General features: G+C 43.4%; 1 protein-coding gene across 9 annotated transcripts in view; it reads left to right on the forward strand.

Moving 5' to 3' along the window:
- The window catches only part of svila (supervillin a), a 51,535-nt gene extending 43,218 nt beyond the window's left edge, over positions 1–8,317 (forward strand). For 5 of the 9 annotated variants that reach the window (XM_086021227.1, XM_086021226.1, XM_086021221.1 and 2 more), the window contains 15 exons: positions 1,512–1,648; positions 1,879–2,026; positions 2,106–2,251; positions 2,364–2,539; positions 3,182–3,335; positions 3,422–3,701; positions 3,938–4,092; positions 4,187–4,292; positions 4,487–4,694; positions 4,787–4,920; positions 5,017–5,172; positions 5,621–5,764; positions 5,941–6,062; positions 6,268–6,423; positions 7,272–7,566. In XM_086021227.1, the coding sequence (XP_085877353.1) occupies positions 1,512–1,648; positions 1,879–2,026; positions 2,106–2,251; positions 2,364–2,539; positions 3,182–3,335; positions 3,422–3,701; positions 3,938–4,092; positions 4,187–4,292; positions 4,487–4,694; positions 4,787–4,920; positions 5,017–5,172; positions 5,621–5,764; positions 5,941–6,062; positions 6,268–6,423; positions 7,272–7,445 (2,396 nt within the window). In that variant the 3' untranslated portion in view covers positions 7,446–7,566. The other 4 variants (XM_086021229.1, XM_086021223.1, XM_086021224.1 and 1 more) reach the window with 2 other exon arrangements.
- The last annotated feature ends 6,396 nt before the right edge of the window (positions 8,318–14,713 follow it).

Consider the following 14,713-nt stretch of genomic DNA (forward strand, 5'->3'; position numbering starts at 1 on the left):
TCTTTGCTCTTGACAGACACTCATGGCAGAGCCAGGATTGATGAACGCAACGCGCCCATCGATGTTTGGTGGTGTTTAAATGCAAACCTGGCCTGGAGAGAGAAGATAAAATATTTCTCTCGGAGTTGCACAACTGCTAATGCTGACTTTTCTGTATTCTGTAAAGACCCATTAAAATAAAAAAATCGACGCTTAAAAATGTGTCAAAGAAACATTAATTATTAAGCATAAACATGCTGCTGATACTGAAAAGTGAAAGTTTTAAAGTGGAAGTCAACCCAAAAATCCTTGAAGAAATCTTAAACTTGATATTCTGATTAATATTCTGTTTGTGGATTATGAATTAAGCAGCAAAATCCACCTGTTTATATCCATCTCAGGGGGCGGCCATTTTGTCACTTGCTGTCGACTGAAAATGACATCACAGTTGCTCAGGGCTCAGGTAACGACCAATCGCGGCTCAGCTTCCAAAAACAAGTCTGACGTGATTGGTTGTTCCCTGAGCAAGTGACAAAATGGCCGTCCCCTGAGCGAGAGAAAAACGTGTGGACTTTCCTTCTCATCTTATATTCCACAAGAGCAATTGAAATCAAAATGCCGTGTTTAGACTAGTGGGGCGCATACAACATATTATTGGAAAAAAAGATTTTGGGGTTGAATTCCACTTTAAGTGAAACCTCTTCAAAGACACCAGCCAAGAGGCAGTCTTGAGCAGCTGTTCCATTCAGTTCTTGCGCAAAATGAGTAAACAGATAAGTACTGTTTTCGAGGATGCTGCTTCAAGGGCCCCCTTTGCAAAAGACATCTAAAACAGGCAAGAGACTGTCTGTTTTATTATCTTTGCACCTCCTCCACATGTCTGTTGGTGACAGCTGCGGCTCTAAATCATTCTCCCCAGGTCACGTGAGTCACACCATCCCGGGCTGATCCACTCCTCCACACCTCCCCGTAATCTACAACGAATCCGTAAAAGCGCGTCGCCAGGTGGTCAAGTTGTAGTTTAAGGTTGTTTATAATGGCGTGATGGATGGATCAGTCAGCTGTCGCCAGGGCGCACAGCAAAAATAATACCGAAAAAATTTTTTTTTTTTTTTTACATTTATGGTTAAGTACCCCAAAATTGTGAAACTTGAGCATGCCAAGACCATTTGGAAAATCCGTGGAATTAATTGTCCACAATGACATGTTTGGATGAGTTTGGTGTGGAAGAACTTGAGAGCCTTGACCTCAACCCCATCTAACACCTTTGAAATGAACTTGAATTGTGCGAGAGGCCCTCTCGTCCAACATTCGCGACAACGCTACAAAATCTTTCAGGAAGTCTTCCTCTTATGCCATTCTGACTTTCTGTAGGTACAGACGATTGCTGTTTCATTTCTGTAGTTCTTATTTTAAGACAAATGTATGACTTTAAATGGTCAATGCTGATTTAAACAAATAGGGGTTTTAGAAATCGGCTTTGTAACACTGATAGGATCCAAACTGATTTTGTGATGAATGTTTGTTTCAAGGCCGCCGGCATATCCAGACCAGGCTAGTGGAGCCAAGAGCATCATCCCTGAACAGCGGCGACTGTTTCCTCCTCATCGCTCCTCATCACTGCTTCATCTGGACGGGAGAGTTTGCGAACGTCATTGAGAAGAACAAGGTGAGGCCCGATGGTATCCAAACAGCCGTGGAGTGTGCACGCGTCGTTGCTATGTGAAAAACATCAACCTTGCTATTTGCGATGACATACACATACAATGCATCGTATATGTCTGATATTTGAATTTGATTTTTGATTCAAACGGCGTTACAGGAAGTAATACATTGCTATAATTTCTTCCTTTTTTTTTTGTATGCTCAATGAGACTTTTTTTTTCCCTGTGTTTTCAGGCTTCCGAGTTGGGCAACTTCATCCAAAGCAAGAGAGATCTGGGTTGCCGCGCCGACTATGTCCATGTCATAGAGGAAGGCGTCAATACTCACAGCCACGCTGCCAAGGAGTTCTGGAAGATCTTGGGAGGCCACGCAAGTTACCAGTGTAAGAGCTCAAGTCCGAAGCTGTCTACTTTAGTAAAAGCACACATCAGCTTGTAAGTCCCTCGTCTTTGCACGTGTAGCGGCGGGAACGGCGGATGAAGATGAGCTGTATGAGGGCGCCATTGTGGAGACAAACTGTATTTACCGTCTGATCGACAACAAGCTGGTGCCAGATGACGATTTTTGGGCCAAGATACCCCGCTGTTCCTTACTTAAACCAAAGGAGGTCAGACATCTACTGTAGAAGTCATTAAAGAAAATGTGTTTCTAAGTTGTTGGTTGGAGCAGACGTTTATGTTGGGTTGGGGAAATGGTGTTCTGTTCTGTTCTCTGCGCAGGTTCTGGTTTTTGACTTTGGAAGTGAGATGTACATTTGGCATGGGAAGGAAGTGACATTAGCTCAGAGGAAGGTGGCCTTCCAGTTGGCCAAACACCTGTGGAACGGAACGTTCGACTACACAAACTGTGACATCAACCCGCTCGACCCCGGCGAGTGCAACCCCCTCATTCCGAAGTATGGGAACGCTTGTCGTACAACTACAACAACACTGATGCATCAAGCGACATATACTTGCGATTACATGAGGGAAATGCTGATATATTTTTCAAAAACTTTTCCAGCAGCACAAAAACTAAACTTAATTTATTAACTTTATATCCGAATGAGAATTAGGATTGATTTCATTACCGTCATCAAATCTAAGTTAGCGAAGGAAAGATGGTGACGCTTTTTAAGATAAGATAAGAAGATAAGAATGCCTTTATTGATCCCACAGTGGGGAAATTTTCAGTGTTACAACAGCAAAGATATAGGTCACACATGTATATGTATATGTCAATGTATAACATTGACGGCAAACATTCAGGATCAAACCTATGTAAATATACGCAGTAACATGTGTATATACACATGTATATACACACCAACATACATCTACATAAAAAGTATGAGGAACACTCATTTTAGCCTGTACATAGTACAGAGGAAAAATACTCTTGAGTAATTATTGGCCAGATGTCGCTTCTCAGCGACATACAGTTGTTGTTTTTTTAATAAAGAATTTCCATTTTGGTGTTAACAAAAAAATATATATATATATTTTATTTTTTTTTTATTTTAGTTTGCGTTAACTATAATAACCTTGGTCTGTGGTAGGAAAGGCCAAGGCCGTCCTGACTGGGCAGTGTTTGGCAGACTGACTCATCACAATGAAACCACGTTGTTCAAAGAGAAGTTCTTAGACTGGAGCGACTCCAGGAAAACACCCAGCCCCACTAAAACCAGCAACAACCACGCCATTGATCACAAGGTATCAGAAAGTTCCGAATGAAAGCGGTGTCATCATTGCGGCGTCCGCTCCGCTCTCTTACGCTCTTTGCTTCACTGGCGTCCTAGGATCAGCCCACCTCAGATCAGCCCCATGCCTACGACGCCGCCCTAATGATGGCCCTCCACCAGGCGCCCGTCTGCACCGTGGTGGACGGCTTGAATGTGGGGCGGGGCTACGGATTGGTGGAGGTGGACGACTGGCGCTGCTACGAGATCAGCACGCTTGCCGCGGAGGTGTGGCACATCCTGGAGTTCGACTACAGCCGCCTGCCGCGCCAAAGCATCGGCCAGTTCCACGAGGGTGATACCTACGTGGTCAAGTGGAAATACATGGTCAGCACTGCAGGTCGGTAGTCGAATATGGACGTATTTTAGCATAACCCTGACTGAAAATGTTTATATATTGAACTTGAGTGTGATACTTTTCCATTTTATTAACCTCCATTTCCAGTTCATTCCCATAAAAACTCTCCAATTTGGAATATTTTTTTAAATTCCCCAAAATGATTCACCCCCTACTTATCTGTTGACTTCCTGCTTCATTTGCACGATAATATTGCAGCGTCTTCCATGTCCTCTTAGTTTGGAAGCGGCAAAACCCTGAGCAGCTGAAGACGGCGGGGCCCGGCAAAGAGAAATGCTGCTACTTCTTCTGGCAGGGTCGCAACTCGACAGTCAGCGAGAAAGGAACGTCGGCGCTCATGACGGTTGAGTTGGATGAGGAGCGAGGAGCACAAGTAAAAAACATTTTTTTTAAAGTTTGATCTCCCTGTATTACCTTTATTTTTGCATTTTTTTTAATGTTGAACAACCGCCTACTATCCCATCTAGATTCAAGTCCAGCAGGGCAAAGAACCTCCTTGTTTCCTGCAGTGCTTCAAAGGAAGAATGATCGTCCATGCAGGGAAGAGAGAAGAAGAGGAGGAAAACTCACAAAGTAAATTTCTTGAATCGCTCATTTAGGTAGTAGCGGCTCATCTAGTCCGGTCCAATAAAAAAAAACTGAATCAAATCAAAAAAAATCCTCGGTTTTAATTGAAACCGACAGCTTTTCAACTACTTGAGCAGAACAAAATATTAGTCGCAACTTTCAGTTCATCCCCATATCCCGCTGCATGTCTTTCATCGCAGATGACTGGCGGCTGTACTGCGTGCGAGGGGAAGTGGAGGTGGAGAGCCACCTTGTGGAGGTAGTGTGCCACTGCAGTAGCCTGCGCTCCAGAGTCTCCATGGTACTGCTGAGCGTCAGCCAGTCCCTCATCTACCTCTGGCACGGATGCAAGTCGCAGGCACACACACGGGAGGTGGCGCACACCGCCGCCAGCAGAATCAAAGAGCAGTAAGTGGCGATGGAAACAAGGAGGTTGTTTTTTTTTTTTTTATTATTATATTCCAACAGCTTTGTTTTTTTTTTTTTGTTTTTTTTCTCAGTTGCCCTCTGGAAGCAGGCCTCCACAGCAGCAGCAAGGTGACCATACGGGAATGCGACGAGGGAGCGGAACCCCAAGGATTCTGGGAGGCCCTCGGCAGGAGAGACAGAAAAGCTTACGACTGCATGCTGCAAGGTGGGCGGCTGACCGACGTCTTTATGCCTGAATTTGTTTTCGTTTTCATTCGACAGCAAGCAAGTATCATTTGATCATTTGTTCTCTGACCTACAGATCCTGGCAGGTTCAACTTCACACCTCGTCTGTACCAGCTGAGCAGCAGTTCGGGGGACTTTGTCGCTGTGGAGTTTCTCTACCCAGCCAGAGACGCCCAACAAGTCAACTCCATGCCTTTCCTGCAAGAGGACCTTTATTCTGCCTCGCAACCAGGTACACATTTACATACATATACGGCGTGCAGTCATTTGATTTTCTTTTTATTTCATCCGAGCCATTCTTTATTCTGCCGAGAGTCAAGTTTGTTTCATGGTGTTGGAAATTGTAATTTTGAAATTAAAGTCATGGAAAATAGTGGCAAGCAAAGATTGAAGTATTGCTTAATTTGTGTTGATAAAGGCGGGCGGATGAAAGCTTGTAATATGGGTTTAAAATGGAAGAAAATTTGCTAATTTGGTGTGACTTTTCTGCAAATGAATTTAGCAAGAAACAAAGTAGACTTGATTCGCATTCACGGGCAACATAAATGTACCCGATTTAGTCTGCTGGGCTTGAGTCAGACACCTGTGCCAACGCACTGTTTGTGTTTTTAACTGGATACTCATTGTAAATCGCCCATTTACTTGCCAGCTTGTCATTGTCTTTATTTGCCCTCTCCCAGCGCTGTTCCTGGTGGATAACCACCATGAAGTGTACCTGTGGCAGGGCTGGTGGCCTCAGGACAGCGAAAGCACCGGCTCAGCCCGAATCCGCTGGGACTCGGACAGGAAGTGCGCAATGGAGACGGTGCTGCAATACTGCCGAGGTAGCGCTCAAGTACTTCCTTACTCGGAAGTATCCTGGCGCTTGTTGTTTACTAACATTATGAAATCATCTTTTTTTTTTTTTTTTTTTTTTTAATAATAAACATCACTACATAAGCGCAATTTGCTGCTTTTTTCCTAACGGCTAACGATCCGCCCTTTTTATGGATTTGCTTAGAAAAGAATCCGAAAAAGGCCCCGAAGGCGTATCTGATCCACGCCGGTTTGGAGCCGCTCACCTTCACCAACATGTTCCCCAGCTGGGAGCACCGCGAGGACATCGCTGAGATCACCGAGCGGGTGCGTGCATGAAATGACATTAGCTCATCATCGCGCTGCTATCCGATACGGCGCAGTGCAATGCTCAGAACGCATCCAAAGTGCGGGTCAGCCCATGTGGAAAGCATTATCACTATTGATTTGTCCTAATTCAATTTATTAGCCACCAGTCGACTCTTCGGGCGCTTTTAGCATTTGGCATTAAAATGTGTGTCTTTATTGTCAGGAGGCCGAGGTGTGTAACCAAATTATTCTGGTGGAAGATGTGTTAGCCCGACTATGCCAGACCACATACCCGCTGGAAGATCTCCTGGCCCGGCCGCTGCCTGAGGGCGTTGACCCCCTGCGCCTGGAAGTCTACCTGTCGGACGACGACTTTCAGGTACAAACCTGCGCTTAGGAAGCACTTTGCTGTCATGCAACTGCCAAGTAGTGAATTTCTTTTTACACTTTTATGAAAAGTTAGAATGTTAAACGGGAGGTCAACCCGAACATATTTTTTTCAACAATATGTTCTATGCAGGCCCACTAGTTGAAACAATGCCTTCTGGTTAATATCGCCTTTGTGGGATATGAGTTAAGCAGCAAAATGCACCCATTTTTAACCATCTCAGGGGGCGGCCATTTTGTCTCTTCTGCCGACTGGAAATGACATCACGGATGCTCAGGTAACGAATAATCACAGCTGACCTGTTTTCTGACGCTGAGCCACGATTGGTCGTTTATCTGAGCCCTGAGCAACTGCGATGTCTTTTTCAGTCGCCAGAAGTGACAAAATGGCCGCCATTTGTGACCATTTGACCCTCAAATGGATTATTTCTAATATCATTTACTATGGGAACAAATTGTCAGTCATCTCAAGTTCGACCTTGGAAGATCCGATTTATGGAGTTTTGTTTTGTTTCCGAAACTACGTTCAATCCCACTGGAATCCTTCACGAGACCAATCTATCAAAAAGGAGAAAAACCCGAGTTTGTGGTCTAATTTCTGCTGTGGATGACTACGCCGTCGTGATGGCATCATCTGGTTTCCTCCAGCTTTCCACAACGATTTTTTTTTTTTCTCCATACTATGACTCTCCTGCCGCTGTGTATTGATTCTTTCATCCTCCCTCATCCGTCATCCATCTTTTCCCGTGAATTCATTTTCCATCACATGTTGCCGTCCCGCCTCCATCGCCATCCTCTTTCTCCTTTCTTAATGCGTCTGTCGTTCATTCCGCTCTCCAGGGCGCGGGGGCTTGTGCAAAGGTGAGTAGTCGCAGATCAGCATGGATGGAGCATCCTCACTCAACTCTTTATTTTTTTTATTTTATTTTTATTTTATTTTTTCCCCTTACTTTTGATTTGGCGTGCGCTCAAACATCCATTGAGTTTAACATCTTAACTCAACTCACCAACTAGCAGCTGGCGTGGACACCAAACTGACTCCGACACTCACACAAAGTTAGGAGACGCATGCGCGTTGTCTTGGCTTCCCGTGGGGGGGGGGGGGTTCCCACTTGTTTTGATGCAGATTTCGGTGTGATTGTTCCCATAGAAAGGCTTGGAGATGACGAGGGAGGAGTACGCCAGTATGCCCGCATGGAAGCAGGTGAACTTGAAGAAAAGCAAAGGGCTTTTCTAAACGCCGCGTTTATATACGTCGACGTACACAATTGTGGTTTTGTTTGCGGGTCGAGCGGCTCAGGAGCAGCCTCTCCTGAGTCGACCCTCGAATGGAAATAATGGAGACGGATGAAGATGAGAGGTGTGCCAGCTTCTTGTTTATTTTTGTTCTTCTCTTTCCGTTTGTAAAGTAAAATGGCGCCCGTGTGTTTGAGAGGGCTATTTTACTGTGTGCATGCATGTAAATATTATGTCACATATATACAGTATCTCTGCCCGTCTTTTTTTTTTTTTTTTTTTTTTACTTCTTTGTGAAAATAATTTATATTTATATTCAAGTAGGACAAAAGTAAGCTAATTAAAATTTTATGGATATAGAAAACTATTGTTGTGTTTAATTGTGTTTTTTGTAATCCTCTGTTGCTGTACAGCTCACATTTTGCCACTTAATCAATGCAACTTTTATTATGATGCCTTGTTTAATTAATGACTAACAAAAGATGGTTTGAGATCATGAAATGCATTTGATTTTTTTTTTTTTTTTTAACAATACTGTAGTGCCTTGTTTTTGTGTACAGTTTATATACAGATCACAGTCTGCCTTTTGAGGACTTTTTGTGACAAATAACTACAAGTGAAATAAACCCTGGATGTGGAAATGGATGTCAGATGATGCGTCATCGTCTGTTGTTTACATTTGAGATTTTAACTCACTAGTGGAAAATGCTTGAAAGCGAACAATTGCCGTTGTTGTGCAGCTGCGCCTGAGTAATTAAATCCAGGGATTTTTCACGTCAATTGGTGACAGTAGGTCTTGCAATAATGACCGAATAGTTTGGGATACTACAATAATGCCGTCGAATCCAGCAGTGTATTTGTGTATTTCCTGAAATCAGCCATGGATTTGCAAGTGCGCTTTTCGGAATAACCACTTGGTAGCAGCATTGTATCAAATGTGGCCCAGTGGCTGAAATGACAAAAAAGACACCAATATATATACTTTTTACATGCTTATCAGAATGGCTATGAACTCTGAATGCCTCCAAAACTGCCCAGTGTTTAGAGAAAAAAAAAAAAAAAAAAACTTGAACTTTAACATGGCATACATCCGTTTTTCTTTTTCTTTCTTACTCCTAACGTGACTTAGTTATAATTATGCCAAGACGGCATACTCTGCTAGACTGTGCAGAAATCTCATAACAGTAGGGAAGACAGTAGTGTGATTTTATTTATTTATCTATTTTTGAAACTGGTAAGACACAACATATGAGAGGTCACCTGTGACAAGAGAGAAGAAAAAAACAGGATGATATGGAACGCAGTTGTCCAGCTTTTGGTCCTCCATGTACTAGCATGCAATTTGTCCTTACTAGCAAGATAACCTTTGCCTACAAGGATGAATATGTTGCCAGTGAGGCAAAACCATCCAAGCTGATAACTGCCTCTTACTTACTCACTAGTAAGTAAATTCAGCCCCCCCCCCCCCCCCCCCCCCCCACTAATTGTGCAGTGAATTGTCTTATGCAGAAATGTCAAACAGTGACCACAAAAAAAATAATAGTACGACAATTGTTTTACTAGTGGTGTGTCACAGCTCTACAAGTGCACTGAGTGGTTTTACTAGTGAGCACAAAGGAAGCACTAGTACATCAACCTTAAGATGGATATCAAGGATATGGACTCAATTTTCAAACAGCTTTCCATACTTCCTCCCATTGTTCCAGTCCTGTGAAGGATTGAATTGTCTGCTTACTGTTCACATCTCCGATGTTGTCAGTGTCAGCAGTTGGCCTGCGATGAGGAACAAGAGCAATTAGCGGGGAATGTTCCTGCAATCACAGAAGAACAATATACACAGCAGGTTTCTGTTGATGAAGCGCCCGCTCTGCTCATCCAACTGTTGCTGGAAGTGTTGCTCAATATTTGCACAAGCTTCCTGACAGCTTGTCTCGAAACAGCAACAAGAAAGAAGATGTTGTAGCTATAATAAAAAAAAAAAAAGAGGGAAAAAAAAAAAAGGGCTGACGCTGTGTGGTTTTCATCATCCTGCCTTCTCTTACATGCTCACTTGTTGGATGCTTCGACTACACATGAACTCCCGTGGCCTGTGAGGAGTTTGATGTGTGACATGATGCGCATCCTCCCTCCCACTCCTCCACACCCACTCAGGGCAGCACGCTCCAACCTCTCCACCCCCCCCCCCCCTCTCCTCCAAGACTCTCCCAAGTGTGCGTTATCTGCAAGCCCATTTTGACTCTGATCCAAGTTTCTGTGGAGTACTGGCATCTCTTAATACAGTCCGATATGCAGCATGCAAATACGGTTCATGCGTGATGTATCCCGGAACAATATGCAGCAAGTACAATACGATACGCGTTCACAGGCCACTTCATTAGGCACACTTGAATGGGAAACGGTGTGCAATGCAAGAGCTGAGCTCAACGGTGCTCAAAGACCTGGAATCGAATTATGTATTTTAAGTATTGGGAACGCAATGTCATTTAATCACTTTTCTTGAAGTGGAAGTCAACCCAAACATATTTTTTTCAACAATATGTTCTGTGCAAGCCCACTAGTTGAAACAAGGCATTCTGATAAATATTGCGTTTGTGGAATAAGAGTTAATCCATTCGTTTTTAGCCATCTCTGGAGGCGGCCATTTTGTCATTTCTGTCGACTGAAAATGACATCACAACCACCCAGGGCTCAGGTAATGACCAATCACGGCTGACCTGTTTTCTGAAGCTGAGCCGTGATTGGTCGTTACCTGAGCCCTGGGTGGTTGTGATGTCATTTTCAGTCGACAGAAATGACAAAATGGCCGCCCCTTGAGATGGGTAAAAAGGGGTGGATTTTGCTGCTTAACTCACATTCCACAAACACAATATTAATCAGAATGCCGTGTTTCAACGAGAAAAAATATGTTTGGGTTTTCCCCTTTAAAGTAACCCAAAATGAAAGTAGTGGGAATCTTGAAACCGTACGGGTACATTCTTTTGTGGACACGTGGGAGAGTGTTCTCTCAGAGTTTGAAACATTCCAAAGAACTGTCTATGTCCCCACCACATTTCCACAGGTTCTCGCAGGAACATGCACCCGTCGGCCAATACATACAGAAATATTACATCCTGTTCATTCCACTAAACGAATGCATAATGAATGAGGATGAAAGGTCATCTGGGGATTTTTGTGTTTCTCTTTAGCTCTGCCGAGGTTCAGGTCAGTTTCTCAAGTTGCGCGCAGATGCTCGGATGAGGCCCAGATGCTGTCAGGGGAAAAAAAAAAGTGAAAATTGTAATCAGGAATATTTACTTAAGTGTAGTGTGGCAGTTCATCCAAATTACAAAAGGCATATTTCATCCGTTTTTCTTCTCAGTGTACCTCCCCTCTGGCCTCAAAGTTGCATTCCTGAGTCCACACTAAGTTCACCTCGTGTTTTTTTTTGTTGTTGTTGTTGTAATGATGACATTATGTATCCTTATTTGTCAGCAAAATTCTCTTTGTCGAAAAATTTCTTCCTAGGACATCAAACAATATTAGTCGTTTTCATACTTTTCATAGGTTGGCCATCACTGAGAAGAATTGCATTAAAAAGTACAAAACATAGTACAACATTTTTTGTTAAAAAAAAAAAAAAAAGCCAAATGGTTGTTTTTCTGCCATCTTCTGGTATGTATAAGAAATTAAAATCCCTTTTAGGAGGAGGCGACGTAAACTTAATGTAGCATTCGTAGTGGCGGTGGCGGGATTGCTCACTTTGGATGCAGTGATCAAGGTTTGAATTCTGGTCGCTGAATTCTGAAAAGTGGGCAGTTTGTCCCATCTTGGCGTAATCTTTTTTTCCCTTTCAAAAAAAACTCCAGTCTTGTCTTCTAATGCCGGCTGGCACCATTTTTGAAGCTGAATCGCTCCTTGTAGTTGCATGTGAGATTCGGAAACAAGCATAGGAAAAAAAAAAAAAAAAAAGAGAAGTCAGCTAGTGCCAATATTCTCCACCAATAAATATCATGACTTAAACACTGTAATTGCTGACTCACACCTCAACTCAGTATAGTCATTTTTCTCTTTGTGTGGTCACAGTGGATTGTTGAAATCTGTTGGCTTGCTTCTTCAGGGACGCTCGGTCTGGTTTGGAGCTGAGCCTCTCAAATGGCATGCAAAAACTGTGAAGAAGATTAAGTTTAGTGAAAGTGAAGTGGGGGGAAAATGTAGCGAACAAGGAATTTCTCTATTACTATTTCATTATGTTTTAGTTTACTGTACTACGTTAATTTACCCATAAAAGGGCTGGAAAATGGCATTTACTAGTGATGATCGATACCACCTTTTTCCAGACCGATACCAGTTTTTGCCTTATGTATCTGTGACTGGTATCAACAGCCGCCATAAATACCCAATACTTTAATAATAAAGCCAGTATCGGGCCGATACCACCGACAGCTGGTGATATCACTTGGTGGTATCGGCCCGATACGGTATTGGTGCTCGCCTATGCCTCGAATTGACATTCGTTTCAGTGAGGAAAGTAGACTTGTGATGCGAATTATTTCAATAATGAGTGTGGTCCTAGAAGCAATTAGACAAACGGTCAAGATAAGACTCTTGACTGTGACCTTGGCGAGCGTGCGCCGAGAGAGTTTGCAGCTTTTTCGCCGCGATGCAGCGCCGTGGAAGGGTGAAACTCTAATGCGGTACGGTTAATTATTAGATTATGCAAAGAGTAATTAAAATATCAGTCAATATTTACTGGGCCGTATGCCGAGGGCACATTGGCGGCATTGGAGCCAATTGGCTGAATTCTATCACGCCAAACAAGGGGCGAGCGGCGCCCCTTTGGCAGCTCCCGCGCTAATGCTCTTAACCATCTGCCGACGCTCATCGTAAAATAATGTTTTGTTTATGATAACGGTGTTAATTCAGCAGGCTTGGGCGCAAAGTGGCACATTGGGCTTTAGTGTCATTTATTCGGCGGCATTTGCATTTTGGCGGCGTGCCTGCGCTCGTCTTCCCCTCTTTGCTCTCGTCACTGCGCAGAATAGGACAAGTCGCGAACAAAGCGGGTCCAAATAAGGCTTAAGCGCATATTATTCTGCATGTTGTGTTTGCATTTTCCCACTTTCTATTTATGTGTGGATTATCACTTGCTCGCGGCATCACAATGCAGGTACGCTTTGCTCTCTTCTTCTCTTTCCGTCTTTAGGTTGGCAACTTGGCAACGCTCTAAGCTGCAGACTTCCTGTCCAAAGTCGAAGAAAGCCACTTCAAAGGAAGCGGGCCCAGATGGCTTATGGGAAATGAATTTCGAGAGAGAATACTTTTTTTTTTTTTTTTTTTTTTCCTCTCTCTTCTCTGCATGGTGCCCTGGGCTCTTAGTGGTAAGCTGCGCTTGTTAACCCAGATTTAGATCGCTACTGTGATGAAGCCCATAAAAGTGGTGTGGATTTATTTTATGTGGAGCGCAGCCGCGTGCCTCCGGTCGTCTCCGCTCGCCGCCGCGCTCCTCTCGCTGTTGTCCAATTTCAAACTCGGACGCTCTCTTTTAAAGTCACCAGAGGCTGCTCGTCTTCAGGAAAATGGGACCACACACTGCAACTTGAGCCCTACACATGTTTGGATTCACTTACACACGGATTTATTGCGGCCTTCAAAGTGTTCCTTTGCCGGGGCTTTGACAAACATGGAAAATTCAACAGTATAGGAACCGAACAGGAGTAGAGCTTTCGCGTTGGCGGTTTTTATCGGGATACATTTGGTGGGACATCAAGGCTGCATGCTAAGAAAGTAAAGAGTTAACTCTTACCGTTAATGTGCTTCCTTTAATCTTGGGGAGAATGTTCCAGTCTCACCTGAGAGAGGTGAAAATCTGCGATCAAGCAAGACAAAAATAACCCTTACTACTTTAACTACATAAAAAATGGTGTTCTTTAGTGCCTTTTCTTATTCTCACGTCTGCACAGTAAAAAAAAAAAAAAGCGAATTATTTGTCACTCCCTGTTGAAGATTACTGTAAAACTGACACATAAAACTAAAGGAAACTTCACATCATATATTTAAAAACCTAAATGTTTAACCAAATTACAGTGCACAATTGCGTATAACAAAAGTATGCTAAAAAATGATAACATATAAATGCAATACTCACCTAAGCACTTTTATTAAATGGGACAAGCAGCCACAAATACAAAATGAAAACACTCACAAGGAGCATAGAGCAGGCGTGGAAAATAGTCAACTGTTTGTTTCTTTCCATTCGCTTTTGTGATGTTTTTATATTTTACAATATAGCGCTATTTGCCTTTATTTAAAAAAAAAAACAAAAAACAAAAAAAAAAAAACACTTAACTGCTGGGTTAAAATTAAAGTATAAGGAGGAATAGCTAACCCAGTACTGGGTCCAAAAGGGGCTGAGCCAGTATTGCATTATCTTACCCAGCACTTTGGGTTGAGGAATCGAGTCAAAATTTGGATCCAACAAGGGTTCATTAGTACACATACTAATGAATTAAAGCTATGGGCTATCATTCTTAAAACTGCTGGGTTAAAAGTAACCCAAATTGGGTAAAATATCTTACGCAGGGCTGGGTCCAAAAGGCAAAAAGCCAACGCTGGGTTATTTATACCCATCATATCAAAGAATGTAACATAAAATACATTTCAGTCCACAAAAACTTTATCCAAAATGTCGACCAGCCTCAGCTCTTCAGCCCGCCCAAATCCAAATTGCTGGGTCAAACAAATCAACCCAACCTTGGGTAAAAGTAACCCAATCTACCCAGCAATATCTCAAACTAAAGCCATTGGAGAGAGGCCAGAGTCGAGAGACCGGCCGCCCACCGCCACCTGGCATCACTGGCGCATCTGATCCTCTAATCAGAACCAACAAACCGCACTCCCTAATACCTCCTGTCCAGCCGCCCACCCATCCCCATCTTGTGGCCCAGCCCCAGGCCTGGAGAGCAGACTAGTCGAAAGCTTGCGGGGCGCACGTTGAGGGGGAGTCTGGCGTCATGGGCTGCTTACCAGGTGGGCGACGATGAAGGCAGACAACATGCCGGGTGGTGGTG

This window comes from Filicampus tigris, chromosome 21 (genome assembly GCF_054856515.1).
Source record: "Filicampus tigris isolate MCC_2025a chromosome 21, RoL_Ftig_1.0, whole genome shotgun sequence".
NCBI classification, from domain to species: Eukaryota; Metazoa; Chordata; class Actinopteri; order Syngnathiformes; family Syngnathidae; genus Filicampus; species Filicampus tigris.